Raw genomic sequence first — 15888 nt, forward strand, 5'->3', positions numbered from 1 at the left:
GATATCTTGATCTATTACATGATTTTCGATGAACATCTTGAACATTTAAGGGCAATTTTTGTGGCACTTTGAAGAGAAAGGCCCTTTGCCAATCTTGAGAAGTAAATCTTTTGCACTAACCATCTTGTGTTTCTAGGATATGTTGTTAGTGAGCAAGGCATTCTTGTAGATGAATAAAGGGTCAAGGCCATACAAGAATGGCCTACTCCAAAGTCAGTTAGTGATGTACAAAGCTTCCATGGTCTTGCTAGCTTCTATCAGCGTTTTGTCAAAGATTTTAGCATGATTATTGCTCCCTTGATAGTCGTACTTAAGAAAAATGAAAAGTTTCAATGGGAAGATGATCAAGATAGGGCATCTCAATTGATCAAATACAAACCCACACATGCACCACTTTTAGTTTTACCTAACTTTGATCTAACTTTTAAAATTGAATGTGATACATCAGGTGTAGAAATTGGAGCTATGTTGATGCAAGATCGAAGGCCAGTCGCCTACTGCAATAGAAGTTGAATAGTGTGAGGATCCAAATTTATTTATATTTTTTTTATTTCTTTGAATACATTTCTTTACTTTACTTAATTGTCTTAATTTCCTGGGTATTATAAGAGAGTCAAGATTTTTAATCATTTTTCTTCTATAAGTTAATGCATGTTAAGTTCGTAGTATATTATAGAAATAGGACCCACTAGTGAGGTGTGTGCATTAAATTTTGAAGAATAGGAGGAGTTTTATGCAAAGGGATATTATTTTATAAGGTGTTAAGGGATAATTGGAGGTTGGCTAGATATTTTAGTATTTGAAAGACAATTAGATGAGGATTAACTTGTGAGGGCATTTGTCAACAAAGCCATGGTTCTTTGACTATGACCAAGACCATTCTTAGCCTTTAATTTAAAAAAAAAAATTTTTTTGACCAAAAACCTTTCAATTTTTCTCCTCCATGGCCGAACCTTCTTGCTAGAGAAGAGAGAAAAGAAACTCCATCTTCAACTTCAATTCTTGCTTGAATCCTTGAAATTTCATCCAAAGCTTGCAAACCACTCCATAAAAAGTGACATTTAGGAAGGAATAAGGGCATTGGTGGAGAGATTTGGGAGGAAAGGGAACTTTTGGTTGCATTTCTTCTTAGGGCTTGAAGGTAAAGATATCAAGAAACCATCTTTTCTGTTTTCCTTGCATTTGAGTAGATTTAAAACTTGATTATGGTAGATTTCATGCAAAATTTCATAGTTTGTGTGGTGGTTTGAAAATTCCAGCTTTGATTGAGAAATTTCAGCTTTGATATGTTAATTTGAGCTTGGCTATGATCTATTAGCTTTGCCATGTGGATTTTTCAGCTTTTATATGTTATTTTGGCTTCATTATAGAAATTTTCAGCTTATAGTGGTGAATTTCACCTTAGGATTAATATTTTCCAACTTTGGTATGGTTGAGTTTGATCTAAGAATATGTTTAATTTGGTTGACTTAGTAACCTAGAATAAGTATCTCTTATAGCCTATAAGTTGTGGTCTTAGCTGAGGTTGGTTTGCCATGAAAATAAGTGTTGAGTTTGGAAGGGAAATTTAAGGAAATAAGGGAAAGTGCTGCTGAAATTTTGTCTCTTTCTTTCTTGTGAAATGAGTGAGTAAGAGTGGCGATAGAGGTGTGATTGTTGGTCGGTTTGGACTTGGGTTGCTAATGATTGCTTGAATCCACCTTGGTGGTGACGCAAAAGCTGAATTTTTGTCAAAAACCATGTATAAACCAAATGGCTTCTTCTAGCATGTTTCTAGTTACATTTGTCCAACTTTAATCTTGAGGTTGGTTGTTTTTTCTTCTAAAAGTTGTGCGTATATTTTACGTATATTTTGCTAAGCTTCATGAGTTGTGAATACTTAGTTTTCTCTTTTGGTCTCTCACGTCTTTTGGGTCTAAATGTTTTTCTTTTCACATTAACATCTTACTTGAAACATAACCCTAGAATTCACTTGGATATTTTTTGATTAGCACTTTCAAATTGTCTTTGAACCTTGTGTTTTTTTGAGAGGCCAAACTTGGATAGACGTATGGCTCATAGTTGAGTCTAAAATGTGTACATCATTAACCTAAGCTTTGAATGGTCAAACCATGACACTTGTCTTAGTTACTTTTAGGGTTTGATGGTGAAAACGAGCACAACCTAGGGATGAATGTTTGACGTTGCTCTACTTTGAATCAGTGAGTGTACCATTTGCATGACTTGTTGTTTAAATGAACTACTTGTGACTGAAATTTATGCTTTGTATGACCGTGACTTTGGTTTAATCTGGACTGGACGGGTGTGTACTTTATCACACTCAATTTCACTTGACTGTTTGGCTGGTCTACTATTCATTTGAAATCTGTTACTTGTGCATGAATTTGATATCGTTTGGAGCCAATATCTGACGACCTTACCATGAATTTGAGTTCAAACCTCATTGGTAGTTAATCGAATCGAGCCAACAGGGGCTTGGTCAAGATAGATTGACAGGCCATGAGGGAAACTATCACTGATTGACTAAGTACTGGATTCTTCTGATATTTGGTATACTCGAGTATTATCGCCACTATTTTTGTTTGGTGTTCGGGTCCGGTAAGGGATATGATTGGTGGACGAAAACTGGTGTAAACCGAGGATCTACGGTCAATGTTTTTGCTTCTCTAAACTTTGACAAAGTGTCAACAGGCTTGGATCAAGCTAATACGATTGGGAATTTGGCTCCTGAGAGCCAATTGTATCCTGTTACTTGAAGCACTTTGTGTTAATGGTGGTGTTTACTTATCTCCCTAATTGATGCTTTTATTTGACAGTTTAAAGTTTGAACTATGTGATTTTTGATTGCGTGACCCTGTGGTACTTCATTGGACGAAAGCTCACTCTATCACCTTTGTTTTCCTTACAGGGGCGAAATCTTGGGATCATGATTTTTGGGGAAGAGTTAAGCTAGTTATAGACTTTAGGCATTTTGTTTAAAATCCTCTGTAATAGTAAACCTTTTATGTATTTGTATAAGATTGAATACTTTGGTTTGTACTTTAAGTTGAATTGTTGGTGACTCTATTGTATATAGTACTAAGTTGACGATTTGAAGTTAATTGTGCGTTTTAGTGTCTTCTGTGAATTTTTGGGTTAGTTAGTCCTAACGAGAGTTGGGCAAACAGTCCGCTAACCCTTGGAGTATGCCCTAAAGGAAGGTAGGGCTGTCACAAATAGGGCTGCTCTCAATTATTCTACCTATGATAAGGAGTTGTACATGTTAGTTGGTGCATTAGAAGCGTGGTAGCATTGCTTGCGAGCCAAGGAATTTGTCATCAACACTGATCATGAGCCACTTAAGCATTTGAAGGCTCAACACAAGCTAAACAAAAGGCATGTTCGATGGGTTGCTTTCATTGAGACATTTCCTACATCATCAAATATAAATCCGGTAAGTCTAGTGTTGTATCTAATGCTTTATCTCATAGATATTTCATTACTTATAGCTTTAAATGCTAAATTGCTTGGATTTGAGTTAATGAAAGAGTCATATGCTAATGATTCTGATTTTGGTGACATTTATGCTTCTTGTACCAAGGTTGCCCAATGTAAGTTTTATTTGTAAAATGGTTTTCTCTTTTACATTGATAAGTTATGCATTCCTCATGGATCAATACGTGACTTACTTATTAAGGAGTCACATGGAGGCAGACTAATGGGACACTTCGATATTGTCAAAACTTTATCTATTTTGTAGGAACACTTCTATTGGCCACATATGAGAAAAGATGTAAAACGCAAGGTGGAGTGTTGTGGAGTGTGTCATAGAACTAAGTCAAGAGTTAACCCATTCAGTTTGTATGCTCCACTTCTTGTTCCTAACCAGCCTTGGGTTTGATCTTTCCATTGTGCTTGGTTTACCCAGTTCTAAAAGCAATCATGATAGTATATTTGTGGTAGACAATAAATTTTCTAAAATGACACATTTTATATCATGTCATAAAATGGATAATGCATTACATATTGCTAACTTATTCTTTAAGGAAATAGCTCGTTTGCATGGTATACCCAAAACAATTGTGTTGGATAGAGATATTAAATTCTTGAGCTACTTTGGAAATCTTTATGGGGTAAATTGGCAACGAAATTGTTGTTCTCTACAACTAGTCATCCTCGAATAGATGGACGAACTGAGATAGTCAATAGAACTTGTCAACTCTTTTGCATGCAATAATTAAGAAAAACCTCAGAACATGGGAATAATGTTTGTTGCATGTAGAGTTTGCATATAATAGAACTGTACACAATGCTACTCAATACTCATCTTTTGAAGTTGTGTATGATTTTAATCCTTTGACTCCTTTAGATTTATTGCCTTTACCTATGAATGAACATGTTAATTTGGATGGAAAGAAAAAGGCAGATTTTGTACATTCTTTGCATAAGAAAGTCCGAGCCAACATTGACAACATACTACTCAGTAAGTCCAACAAGCCAATAAAGGGCGTAAGAAAGTTGTTTTTGAATCTAGAGATTTGGTTTGGTTGCATCTACACAAGGAACAATTTGCTTTGCAAAGGCATAGTCAGCTATCTCCAAGGAGTCCTTTCCAAGTATTGGAGAAAATCAATGACAATGACTATTGACTCGACCTATCGGGTGAGTATAACGTAAGTGCTATTTTTAATATGGCTGATTTGAATCCTTTTCTTGAAAATGATGAGCAAGATTTGCAACAAACCCTTCTCAAGAGGAGGCAAATGATGCGGGAGCTCAAGTTGTCCGTAAGGTTCAAGCTTCAAGTTTTGATCTAGTGAAGGTTCTTGTTGGTCCAATCACACGAGCTCGAGCTAAAAAGTTCAAAGACTCACTTCAAGCATTGGTTCGTATTGTTCAAGAGCAAAAAGGTGCTTAAGTATATTGAAGGGGATGAGTTGGAGAATCAACATCAACCAACCAAGACTTTAATTCACATTGAAGATGTTGATGATGGAACCTCCATAAACCCTAATTCATGAGATCAAGGAACGGATCAAGTTGTTTATTGTTTTGAGTCATTTTTAACTTAGTTTTCATGAACTTAGTTTAGTCATTTATGGTGAATAAATTTGGGCATGTAAGTTGGATGCCTTTTAGTTGCTTGATTCTTTGAGTCATTTGGGCCCTTCTAGATAGGAGAATAAAATTGGCCAACTTTAGACTAAGTTAGGCCTTAATTAGTTTATTTGTTAGTTAGTTAAGTAGTTTAATTTTGACCCATTTGGTTTTATAATTTGGCTATAAATAGACGACTTTAAGACAAGAAATACATGACTTTTGAGAATTTTCCAACAAACTATTTCTTAAGTGAAATAATTCTTTGGTATGTAAAAGCTACTTTTGAACATTTTAGAGTAGTTTTTAATGTGCTCATCGACTTATCAGTCAAGTGATCACCTTGATTGTGACATTGTCTACCAATCTTGACATTCTTGTGCAGTCCAAGTTCGTTTAGATTTCCGTTGCTCAAACGTTGATACTCTATTCTAGATCTTGTGGCTTGTGTGTTACAAGTTATGTCTGAAATAAGACTTACGTTGTATCATTTGGTTTGCAAAAAAAAAAAAAAAGAATAGGTGTATGTATATGTGTGTGTATGACGTCATTCGATTTGACAAGGTCAAGCCCATTGACCCCTAACTCCTAAGTCAGCCAAGTCAAAGGCTCAATCCAAGAATTGTTCCTAATAAACTTTTGCACCTAAAAATCGTAAATAAGCTACATAATTACACCAATCATAAATAAAATTTTGCACTTGAAGATTGGTGGATTACTAATTAAATTTAGATTTTGCTAATTCTCATAATAATTATTAATTTTATAACCACATAAATTAAATGAGCATTTGTTATGGCATATTTTATACCATAAACCCTATATTAAAATTTACGAGATATAATATTTAAATATATTTAGTGATCCATCGGTTCAACCACTTACCTATGATTAAACCAGTAACTGATTGACCCACTTCCTTTGTCGGATTCAATAACTATTGTTGAAATCCCTTAAACAAGAGGTCATGCATTTAAAATTTCCCTTCTCCCTTCTTGCTTTTTAACTCTTCTAATGGAAGCTATTGTCTCCTAAAGAAGGCTTGAGCTAGGAGTTAATGCAACTACCGGCTCGTTATCCTCTTAGGAAATAGAGCAAATGGCCGCCAATGCTTCTTTCTATTTACGGTCCTCTCTCCACCTCCTCTCAATCTAGTAATTCAAAATAATTAATTAAAAATTAAGAATTGAAAAATCCTACTCTTTTTCAGCTCAAATAGAAAAAATCGGCATCAAATTACTCTAACCAAAGCAAAAGTCAAACACAAAACCAATGTAATTCTAGGGTGCATTTTGCAAATTAGCCCTAGAGTCTAACCAAGACTCCGAACCCCAAAAACAAAGGGTATATCTGTAATCTCGTCGAAACCCTTCTATCCCTATTCCCACATATAAACCCGAGTCACCTTCTCTGCCCTTTCGCACCTCCGCTTCCCCAAAAATTCATCTCCCTATTCTTTCCGTTATTCCTTCGCATTTCCGTGCAATTTCTCACTAAGCCGGAAAATGTCATCCCAACAACTAGTTGAAACACACAAGGAAAACGCCCAGATATACACCGACCCATCTCTCTGCAAGGTAAAATCAAAGGAACTTCTAGAGAAAATCAATCTTCCGAGGGGACTACTCCCCTTAGACGACGTCGTTGAGGTTGGCTACAATGAATCAACCGGGTTTGTTTGGCTGAAGCAGAAGAAACAGAAGCAGCACAGATTCAGTGCGATAAGCCGCAACGTAAGTTACGACACGAACATCACGGCTTTTATTGAGGACCGTCGAATGAAACGGTTGACAGGCGTCAAGAGTAAGGAGCTTTTCATCTGGGTAACAATTTCTGAGATTTCTATTCAGGACCCCAGTTCGCAGAAAATTACTTTTGCTACCCCAACTGGGATTTCCAGAAGCTTTCCGGTTTCTGCATTTGAGGAGGAAGAAGAGGACAAGAATTAAATTTTAGAAGGGTGCAAGGGCTGGGAGGGGTTGGAAATGTTATTTGGGAATAATTAATTTTGTTTGTGATAAATTGATAATATGTGTTTGTTTAGTGGTGTAATTTCTATTTTGACTTTGTGATATCCAGTTATCAAAAAAAAAAAAAAAAAAAAAAAAAACTTTGTGGTATCCACAAATTACTTTGCCTTTACCCTTGAATCTTTGCAGGTTCGCTTATAGTTTAAGCTAAAATTAAAAAAAAAAATGATGGGCTTAAACTGTTTCTTGTTTATCAATTTCTCCATCTTTAATTAATTGACCATTGAAATTGCTCCAAATGGACAATTTTTCTACAAACTCAGCAGTCCAACCAGTTGTTTCTTCCTTGGTAACTGAAGAATTCTATAAAGAGGATTAAATGCATCATTTATTGAAGAATGGTCAGTTTTCGGGACCAACAGAGAACAAGTAGGCGATAATAAAATATGGGTTATTTTTGTTTAATTTTTTACTAGCAAAGAAGTGGTAGGATTTTTTCTTTTTTCTTTTTTTTTTGATGGAAAGCGATAAGATTTAAAAAATAGAAAAGGGCAGGACATTAAGTAATTATAAAATATGTGGTTTTAGATACATTAAATTTGAATTTTTTAAAATTTTATACCATCATGTCTAATGTTATTCACATTCGAAATACATTTTGACGAAAGGTTCACAAAAAAAAGATGGAAGATTAAGGGGAGAGATGAAATCCACGCATTATTAGTTTCTTATTTCATACCGATTACATCTTGGTTAATTCGCATTCTTTTTTTTTTTTTGGGTCATAAGTTCAAATCTTAAATTCATTGCGTCGCACTATATTTGGCCTGTAAAGGAAGGATCCAATGACAGCAGTAAAAAAGGCAACTCTGGAGCGGAGGGAGTTCCAGGAGGAGGCTCAGGAATTGGAAGGGGGAACTGGTAGCTATAGGAACAAAGGAAAGGAGGGATTGTGTGGCCGAAGGAACCAGAAGAGGTGTGGGTTAAGATAAATTCTAATGCAGTTGTGCAACAAAAGACATACAGAGCTGGATGGGGGATGATTGCAAGGGACTGTGAAGGAAACATTCTGAGAGCTTGGGCAGTGCCAAATACAAGCTGTTCAAATGCAAAACAAGAGGAAGCTCTGGCTTTAATAGCTGCTATGCTTATGGCAAAACATCAGGACTGGAGAAGAGTGGTGCTCGAATCAGATTGTAAGCAACTCACTGATAAAATAAATGGTGGGGAAGGAGACTCAGCTATTGCAACTGTACTGTCGGATATAGTTAGTTTGAAATCCAACTTTTATGAATGTTGTTTTTCCTTCACGAGTAGGATTAATAACTCTGTTAGTCATTGTTTGACAAAATTAGCTTTAAACTTGAAAGGAACAGCTGAATGGAAGACTGACTTCCCAGCATTGGCTGCTTGAATTGCTTCAAGTAGATTGTAGGGGCAGTTGCTCCAAAAGTTTATAATCTGTTTTGGTATATAAATGAAGGGTTGCCGCTGAGGAAAAAAAAAAGTACTATATTTGGCCAGTAGAAAAATCTGCTTACTGCATAAAACTGCCGTTTCCACGTCTTAATAATAGAGAAAGAGCCTGTTGCCGTTTTGGCATTTCCGGATGGAAGTTCCCTACGATTTGTTTCCTAAAAGTTCCAGTCCTTGAACTATGACTAGTATACGTTGACAGTAGAGATGGGGAAAGGCCAATTTAATGCCAAGGACAGAAGCCTAAAGGACGGCGACCCAAGGGCAAATACCAAATGTAAAGTTTCCGCGCCTTGTTTATATTTCTGCCCACAACCTGTTTCTCGGGTTCTTCCTTAGTTTTTGGGATAATATCTAAAACCTCTCCAGAGATTTCTCTCAAAAACGCTCATAATCCTTAAAATTTAAAAGTATCTCTTACCTCTCTCATTTTTATTTTTTATGTAACAAAATTTTAAAAAATCCTAAACTATCCTATTACTCACTTTGCTAAATAAAATACTCCTAAGACACTATATTTACTTCAAAAAAAAAAAACTATCACCTAAAAACAAACTCTAATAGTATCACTACCTCACAAAGTTATAGTCTGTAAAAATATAAATTTGGAAAACATAAAAGATATTTATAAAGAAATATACTAATACCAATTTAACTCTATATGCGCAAAACTGATTTTTTTATAAACCTTATATTTTTTTTCCAATTTCTTCTCAATCCATGGCCTAAACATTTAAGTTGTACTAATCATTACAAAAATTAACTCAGAACAAAACAAATAAATCACACCCCACTCTATCACAATGACAAAAAGTAAAAGATAAATAAAATTCAATTTATTATAATTTATAAATAAAAAATTGCATAATCATTCAAAGAAATGAATAAGAGAGAATGTTCGAGAAAGAAAAAATAGAAGAAAGTGACTTTTGTTTTTTTTTCTTTTTCAAATTTTTAGACCTCCATTTATTTGATATATGACTTATCTATCAATCAAGAGTTACTAATAGTCTTTTTACAATTATTAAAATAAATAAGTGATATTTTTAAAAGTTTAAAAATGCTAAGTGATATAGGAGAAATCGCAGGGAGAGATTTCTATTATTATCCCTAGTTTTTTTATGCAAGACTCTTATGATCATTCTACATCATCATTGCAGCTTCAAATTTGATTAGTTTTTCGAAACTGATTTCCACAATTCTATTCATAGAATTTGGATCCATCTAGTTCAGTTATAACTAGTCCTATTTGATTGATGTAATTCTTGCAAATTTTGTTGTAATTTCATACGATTTTAGTATAATGGTGAAATTTATCAATTTATATGATTATGATGTAAAATTCATGATTACCAAAAACTATATGAATTACATTAACTGGACAGATTGAGGATCTAAGGATTAGAAGTCACAGGTTCAAATCTCTTTGACACCTTCCCGTTTCTTAGTTCCCATATGACAGATTGACAGTAGCCCAACTACTTAGGGAAAATCTCCAATTTTTTTTATTCTTTTTCTTTTTGACAATCAGCATTAGTTTACTCTACATTTACTCTTACTCTAACATATTCTAAGAAGGAGGGCTCAACTGGACTAATGAAAGAATCGATGGCAACCGAATCACCATCGGATCAGATGAATGCGTAGCATACTTGTAGTGATTATAAATCACTTCAGTGGCAAGCTACATATAGTCACAATTAATAGAAAATAAAATTGAAACCCTTAACTTCCCGCCCCAATCAAGGTGGCAGTGGCCAAAGGCGGTTGGTTTCTTTTTTTTTTTTTTTGTGTCTTATTCAATTCAACCTTTTGTTGGCATACGGTGCAGAAGACCACCATAGGCATTAATACCCAGTTGCCAGCCACCAACTGTCATAAATTAAAGCTGAACCCGCTCTTCAAGCATCACCCGCACACAACTTGCGATGACAATTCAGGAATCCGCGGCTAACGCTGACGGAAGTTAGATCACCAAAAAAAATGCTACGGTGGACCAAAATAATACAACGTGTGAGAAGAAGTTAGATGATCCATGTGCCGTTAACGTGTAGTGTTGTTTAACAAGATATCCATTTTATCACGCACACACGTTATCATTTTCCACACTTAACAACCAAATTATTGTGCGTGACAAGCGACAACCTGCCGAAGTAATTGCGCGACAAGTGACACACACGATATTTTCTTCCCGGTACCATGGATAATATGTAACCGTTTGGATTTTAAGAGCATTTTGAGGAACAATTTTTATCTTTCAAGTCTGCAGTAATAAATTTTAAAAATAATTCAAAAAACACAACGCATCTCAGGTTGCGCCCCTTCCCTCTCCCCACTTTTAATTGCGGCTCACGACCAAATCTAGTCATAGGTTGCAACCTCAAACTGGTCGCCATGGCCAGTGATCGCCAGGGAGAGGGAGGGGGTTACGAGAGAGGGGTGAGGGGAGAAGGGAGGGGAGGGGGTTGCGGAGGGAGGAGGGAGGAGGGAGGAGGAATAAAGTGAGAGGAAAAAGGATGGTGGGATGTTAGTGGGTGGTGATAAAGTTTTATACAATTTTAAAAATGCCTCATTAAAATTTTAAATCTTAAAATATCTCAAAGTATATTTTCAAAAACAATCCAAAAACACCATTAAAAACATCTACATTAAAAGTTTTTCACATACATTACTAAGAGGTAAGGGGAATTTTTCCCCCCAACGTTAAATGTGGTAAAGGCCATTCATTAATTTAATACTAGTATTTTGATCCATGCAATGCTCTAATTTACATTTTAAGTGGATACAATAAAGAGTTTATTTAATTGAATAGGTTTGTTTGGATTAAAATTTTGGATAAATGACAGTTTTGGATAGTATATACACTGCCAGTTTTGGATGTATGACAACTAATGCAAAATTTGAATTTAAAATCCAATTTTTGCATGTGTGTCACAATCTAATAGTGATGGTGTATACATTGTTAATATATATAAGATTTACTAAAAAAAATTGGTGGCATCATGAATACTTTTACCAATTATCTTTTTTATCTCATATACTTCACATTTCCAAAAAATACTTTAATGTTATTTTCAAAAAAAAATTTCCAAATAATTTTCAATCCATATTTTGGTGTTTATGAAAACTTTATTGTAGATTTGTTTCTCAAAATTCTTTGGACGTGGCTTTATTGAAGTTTGTAAGATTTCTTTTAATAGTCTAATCACTTCCAGCTCCCTTTTGCCAGCCCAACTTTTCTTTGTCATCCCCTTCCTTCCCCTACCTGCCCTTGTCCCTTTCCCACCTAGCCACCCCATCGCTATCCCATCTCATGTTCCTTAACCCTCACTTCCTCGACAGCCCTATCACCCCTCCTTTCACCTTCAACCCAACCCTTCCTTTCCTACGACCAAATTGAGTTCAAATGAACATAAGTTATGGCTACTTACTTAATTAGATAAAGAAATATGTTGATCTATACATACTTCATGCCTTTTTTTTTTTAATTAACCTAATGCCAATATTGATATGATCTCCGTTACATATGAAGCTCGTGATCAAAAAGCCCGGATCGTGATAGTGATATTCAAACTTGGCAGCGAAAAATCTATGACCCAATCTAACCCCCGAGATGCGAACTTCTTAATATTTTCTCAACCCACAACCTAACGAGTTAGCAAACCAGGATTTTGGTAGAACGACGGCACAATCAAGTGTGATTCTTGATTGATAAGCCAAAGTTGAATACTCAAGAGAACCTCTAAAGTATTCAAAAGGAGCTCATGAAAAACCAAGATAGAACCTCTTAATTTTTGCTAGAAAATTTGATTAATTAATCTGGAAAAAACATTTTAACTCTTTTATAGACTTTACAAGACACAAAACCTACTCCAACTAGGAAACTAATGGACTATCTTGGCCTCTAAACTTACTGAAAGCTGGCCGAGCTTAATAACTATCAAAATAACAAGAAAAAGTCATGAAAAATAACTCAAAATAGCAACTAAATAATTCGGCTACTTAAACAACTTAGAGCTAGCCAAATGCAACCAATTCAACTACCAAAACAACAACTTTACGGACTAGCTTGTTGGATCACTTGAAGCAATGTAACAATTGAATGTTCTTCTTGATTAAGATCTTCAACCATCTTTGAACCTTCAATTGATTCACGAACAACATGAACTAATGTGTTGAGTTGCACTTTAAGTTTCTTGGCGCGAGCTCTAGTAATCGGTCCCACTGGAACAAGAACTTGATCATTACTCAAACCATGAACTTGATTATCAACGCCTCCAACCTCGTTGTTATCATTCCTCTCCTTTTGAGAAGGATTTGTCCTCAAATCTAAAGCATCATCTGCATCAAAAGGACTCAAATCAGAAACGTTGAATATCGCACTAACATCATACTCACCTGGTAATTCCAACTTGTAGGGGTTATCATTGATACATTCAAGCACTTGGAAAGGACCATTACCACGTGGCAGCAACTTGTTACTGCGTTAATTGGAAAACGCTCTTTGCGTATATGTAACTAGAACCAATTACCAGGCTCAAATACCAGCTTTTGACGACCTTTATTAGCATGTTTGGCATATTGCACAGTGTGTTTCTTAATATTGGAATGGACCTTCTCATGTAAATGTCTAATAAAATCTACTCGTTTCTTACCATCCAAGTTGACACACTCATGCATAGGTAAAAGGAACTAAATCTATGGGTGTCAATAGATTAAACCCATAAACACTTTCAAATGGTGAGAACTAAGTGGCAGAGTGAACAGCGCGATTGTAAGTAAACTCGACATGAGGTAGACACTCTTCCCAAGTCCTAAGATTTTTATTAATAACGGCACGCAATAAGGTAGACAACGTGCGATTGACCACCTCTATTTGGCCATCTATTTGGCGATGACTAGAAGTAGAAAATAATAATTTGGCCCCCAATTTCGACCACAAAAGTCTTCCGAAAATAACTAAGAAATTTGACATCTCGATCAGACACTATGGTTCTAGGTATACCATGCAATCTCACTATTTCCTTAAAGATCAAGTTAGTTATATGAAATGCATCATCGGTTTTATGATAGGCAATAAAATGAGCTATTTTAGAGAAACAGTCAACAACAACAAAGATAGAATCATTGCCATGGCTAAACCTAGGATCGAATCCATAGAGATATCTACCCACGGTTCTTGAGGAATAGGTAAAGGTATATAAAGACCGTAAGGACGTATCTTAGATTTGGCTTGCTTACATGTCACGCATCAATCCACTATCCTCTCTACATCATGCTTCATACGTGGCTAATAGAAATGCTTCTACAAAATATGAAGCGTTTTAGTGACACCAAAGTGTCCCATTAAACCCCCTCTATACGACTCTTTTGCCAATAACTCTCGAATAGAGCTAGAGGGTGTATATAACCTATTCGAGTGGTATAAATAGCCATTGGATGGGTAGAATTTACCTTAAGCAGCATGACTCTAAGACCTATAACACTTCAGGGTTCATAGATTATGCTCGAACGAGCACTTAGTCATTCATACTTATTCACCACTTAGCCCATGCTCACTTCGCGCAGAGACCACGCGAAGCAGGCTCTGATACCAACTGTGACAGCTCCACCTCCCCCTAAGGCGAACCAAAGGGTTCGGAGGACCGCCTGCCCAGCTCTCGCCGGGACTCAGTCGTTCACTTCAATCAAATCCGGAATACAACCATAGGAATAACATAACAACAATCCAAAACTTAAGCGAAACTTATATACCTTGCTATCTCAAAAGGAAATACAACCGTCAAATATACAAAGGTTCTCAATTCACCACACAACCAGCCCGTGCCAAGCACTAGGGCGAGAACCATTATAAAAAAAAAAAAACCAAGAGCTAGACCAAACTAGTCTATACGGGCTCTCGTCCTTGCTCGCCTTTCCTTGCTAAGGAAAACAAAACTAAAGGAATGAGCTAAAAGCTCAGCGAGATTCTATACACAGAAACAAGTAATTAAACAAGGATATTAATCATGTAATAACAAATAATCCAGAAAACATGTCCAATATAAAGCAATGATAATACATTCATTAAAAGGATACAGGCTCACAAGGAGCAATTCGTTCGTTCGTTCCCCATTCATTCCCTTATTCCTCCAATTATTTAAAAAATACATTTTTGTAAGTAAAACCCCTCATTTTTTACGTTCGTTTGTTCATTCTCATTCACATCCTCCTGGACGTTGGCCAGGCTTTTCACCCCCATCCGGACGTTGGCCGGACTCCACCCGACAGCAAGGTAATACTCGAGTATACCAAACGTTCACCTAGGTCACCAAATTGCCCGACCGAGTCCGCTTCTGGCTCGAGTTTATCAGTAACAAGGGCAAGGGCCCAGTTCAGCCAAAAGGCTTACAATCATGCGCAACTAGTATTTCAATATTTAATCACCGAAAATTTCATATTTATTTAGGTCGAGTGCGATAAAGTACACACTCACCTAGCAAAAGTTCATTTTAGAAATCATAGAAAACAATTAACATTTAATCAGATATTCACAAATAATCACATAGTCACAACAATCCACATAGTCATAGAAACAAAACGTATATAGAACACTCACCTATTTAAGCAAAATAATGTCCAAAGTATCCTCCCGGATAACACTCTCAATCACCAAGGAACCCTAATAATAGCCAAGAGAAACTATTACAGTTAAACCCCTCCAAAGTTTAAGTGAACCAAAGAAAATCCGAATAACAACTAGTACAAAGTATAAGTATGGTTTTGGAAGTGAAAAGAGTACATTTAAACCAAAGGCTATGAGTAAAATATTTGTAAAACTTATGCTTGCTCGTAAAACTTTGAAATCTCCATTTAAGTCGAAGTGACAAAGAAAACGTATTCCGAGCAGTCATTATTTTATTTCTCAAGGGTATAAGTTCAGCCAAGTCCTTACTTATATACCTCGGTAAAAGAAGATGCAAATATCCTAGATGGTTCAAGTGATATTCACTCTTAACCCTTACTCAAGTTGCAAGTATAGTTCTCTAGTTCTCGAGCGTAAATTTGGGCAGCATGCCCTTTGTATTTTCCTATTTCCAGCCATTTATGGCTTCATTATTTTTCTCAGCCAATCCCAAAGTTATACACAATATAAATTCATCACAATAGCCATTCAATAGACTCAAAGTCATATGAGTACAAAATCAAGTTAACAACATGTGCGGAAATGAGATTTAACAAAAGACAGATTTGATTTATTTTTGCGTAACGGTCACAACTGAAGCTACCCTTATCGAATTGGGATGAAACTTATACTGTTTCGAAGCTAACACAAAGGCCTACAATTCTCATGAAGATCACTTAGTCAAATTTCTAGTGTAACCTA

The 15888-nt window shown here is 35.8% G+C and overlaps 2 protein-coding genes across 2 annotated transcripts; both read left to right on the forward strand.

The window, feature by feature from the left end:
• The first annotated feature begins 6436 nt into the window (after positions 1-6436).
• Positions 6437-7204, forward strand: LOC113720665 (uncharacterized). The gene has a single exon (XM_027245376.2). The coding sequence runs from the start codon at positions 6582-6584 to the stop codon at positions 7023-7025; it is 444 nt and encodes a 147-aa protein (XP_027101177.1). The 5' UTR covers positions 6437-6581; the 3' UTR covers positions 7026-7204.
• A 687-nt stretch (positions 7205-7891) lies between these two features.
• On the forward strand, positions 7892-8460 carry LOC113720664 (uncharacterized). Its single transcript, XM_027245375.1, has 2 exons — positions 7892-7967; positions 8051-8460. Exons 1-2 carry the CDS (start codon positions 7892-7894, stop codon positions 8458-8460), a joined length of 486 nt encoding a protein of 161 aa, XP_027101176.1.
• Positions 8461-15888: the final 7428 nt, after the last annotated feature.

The sequence above is a fragment of the Coffea arabica genome, chromosome 9c (assembly GCF_036785885.1).
Source record: "Coffea arabica cultivar ET-39 chromosome 9c, Coffea Arabica ET-39 HiFi, whole genome shotgun sequence".
Lineage (NCBI taxonomy): Eukaryota > Viridiplantae > Streptophyta > Magnoliopsida > Gentianales > Rubiaceae > Coffea > Coffea arabica.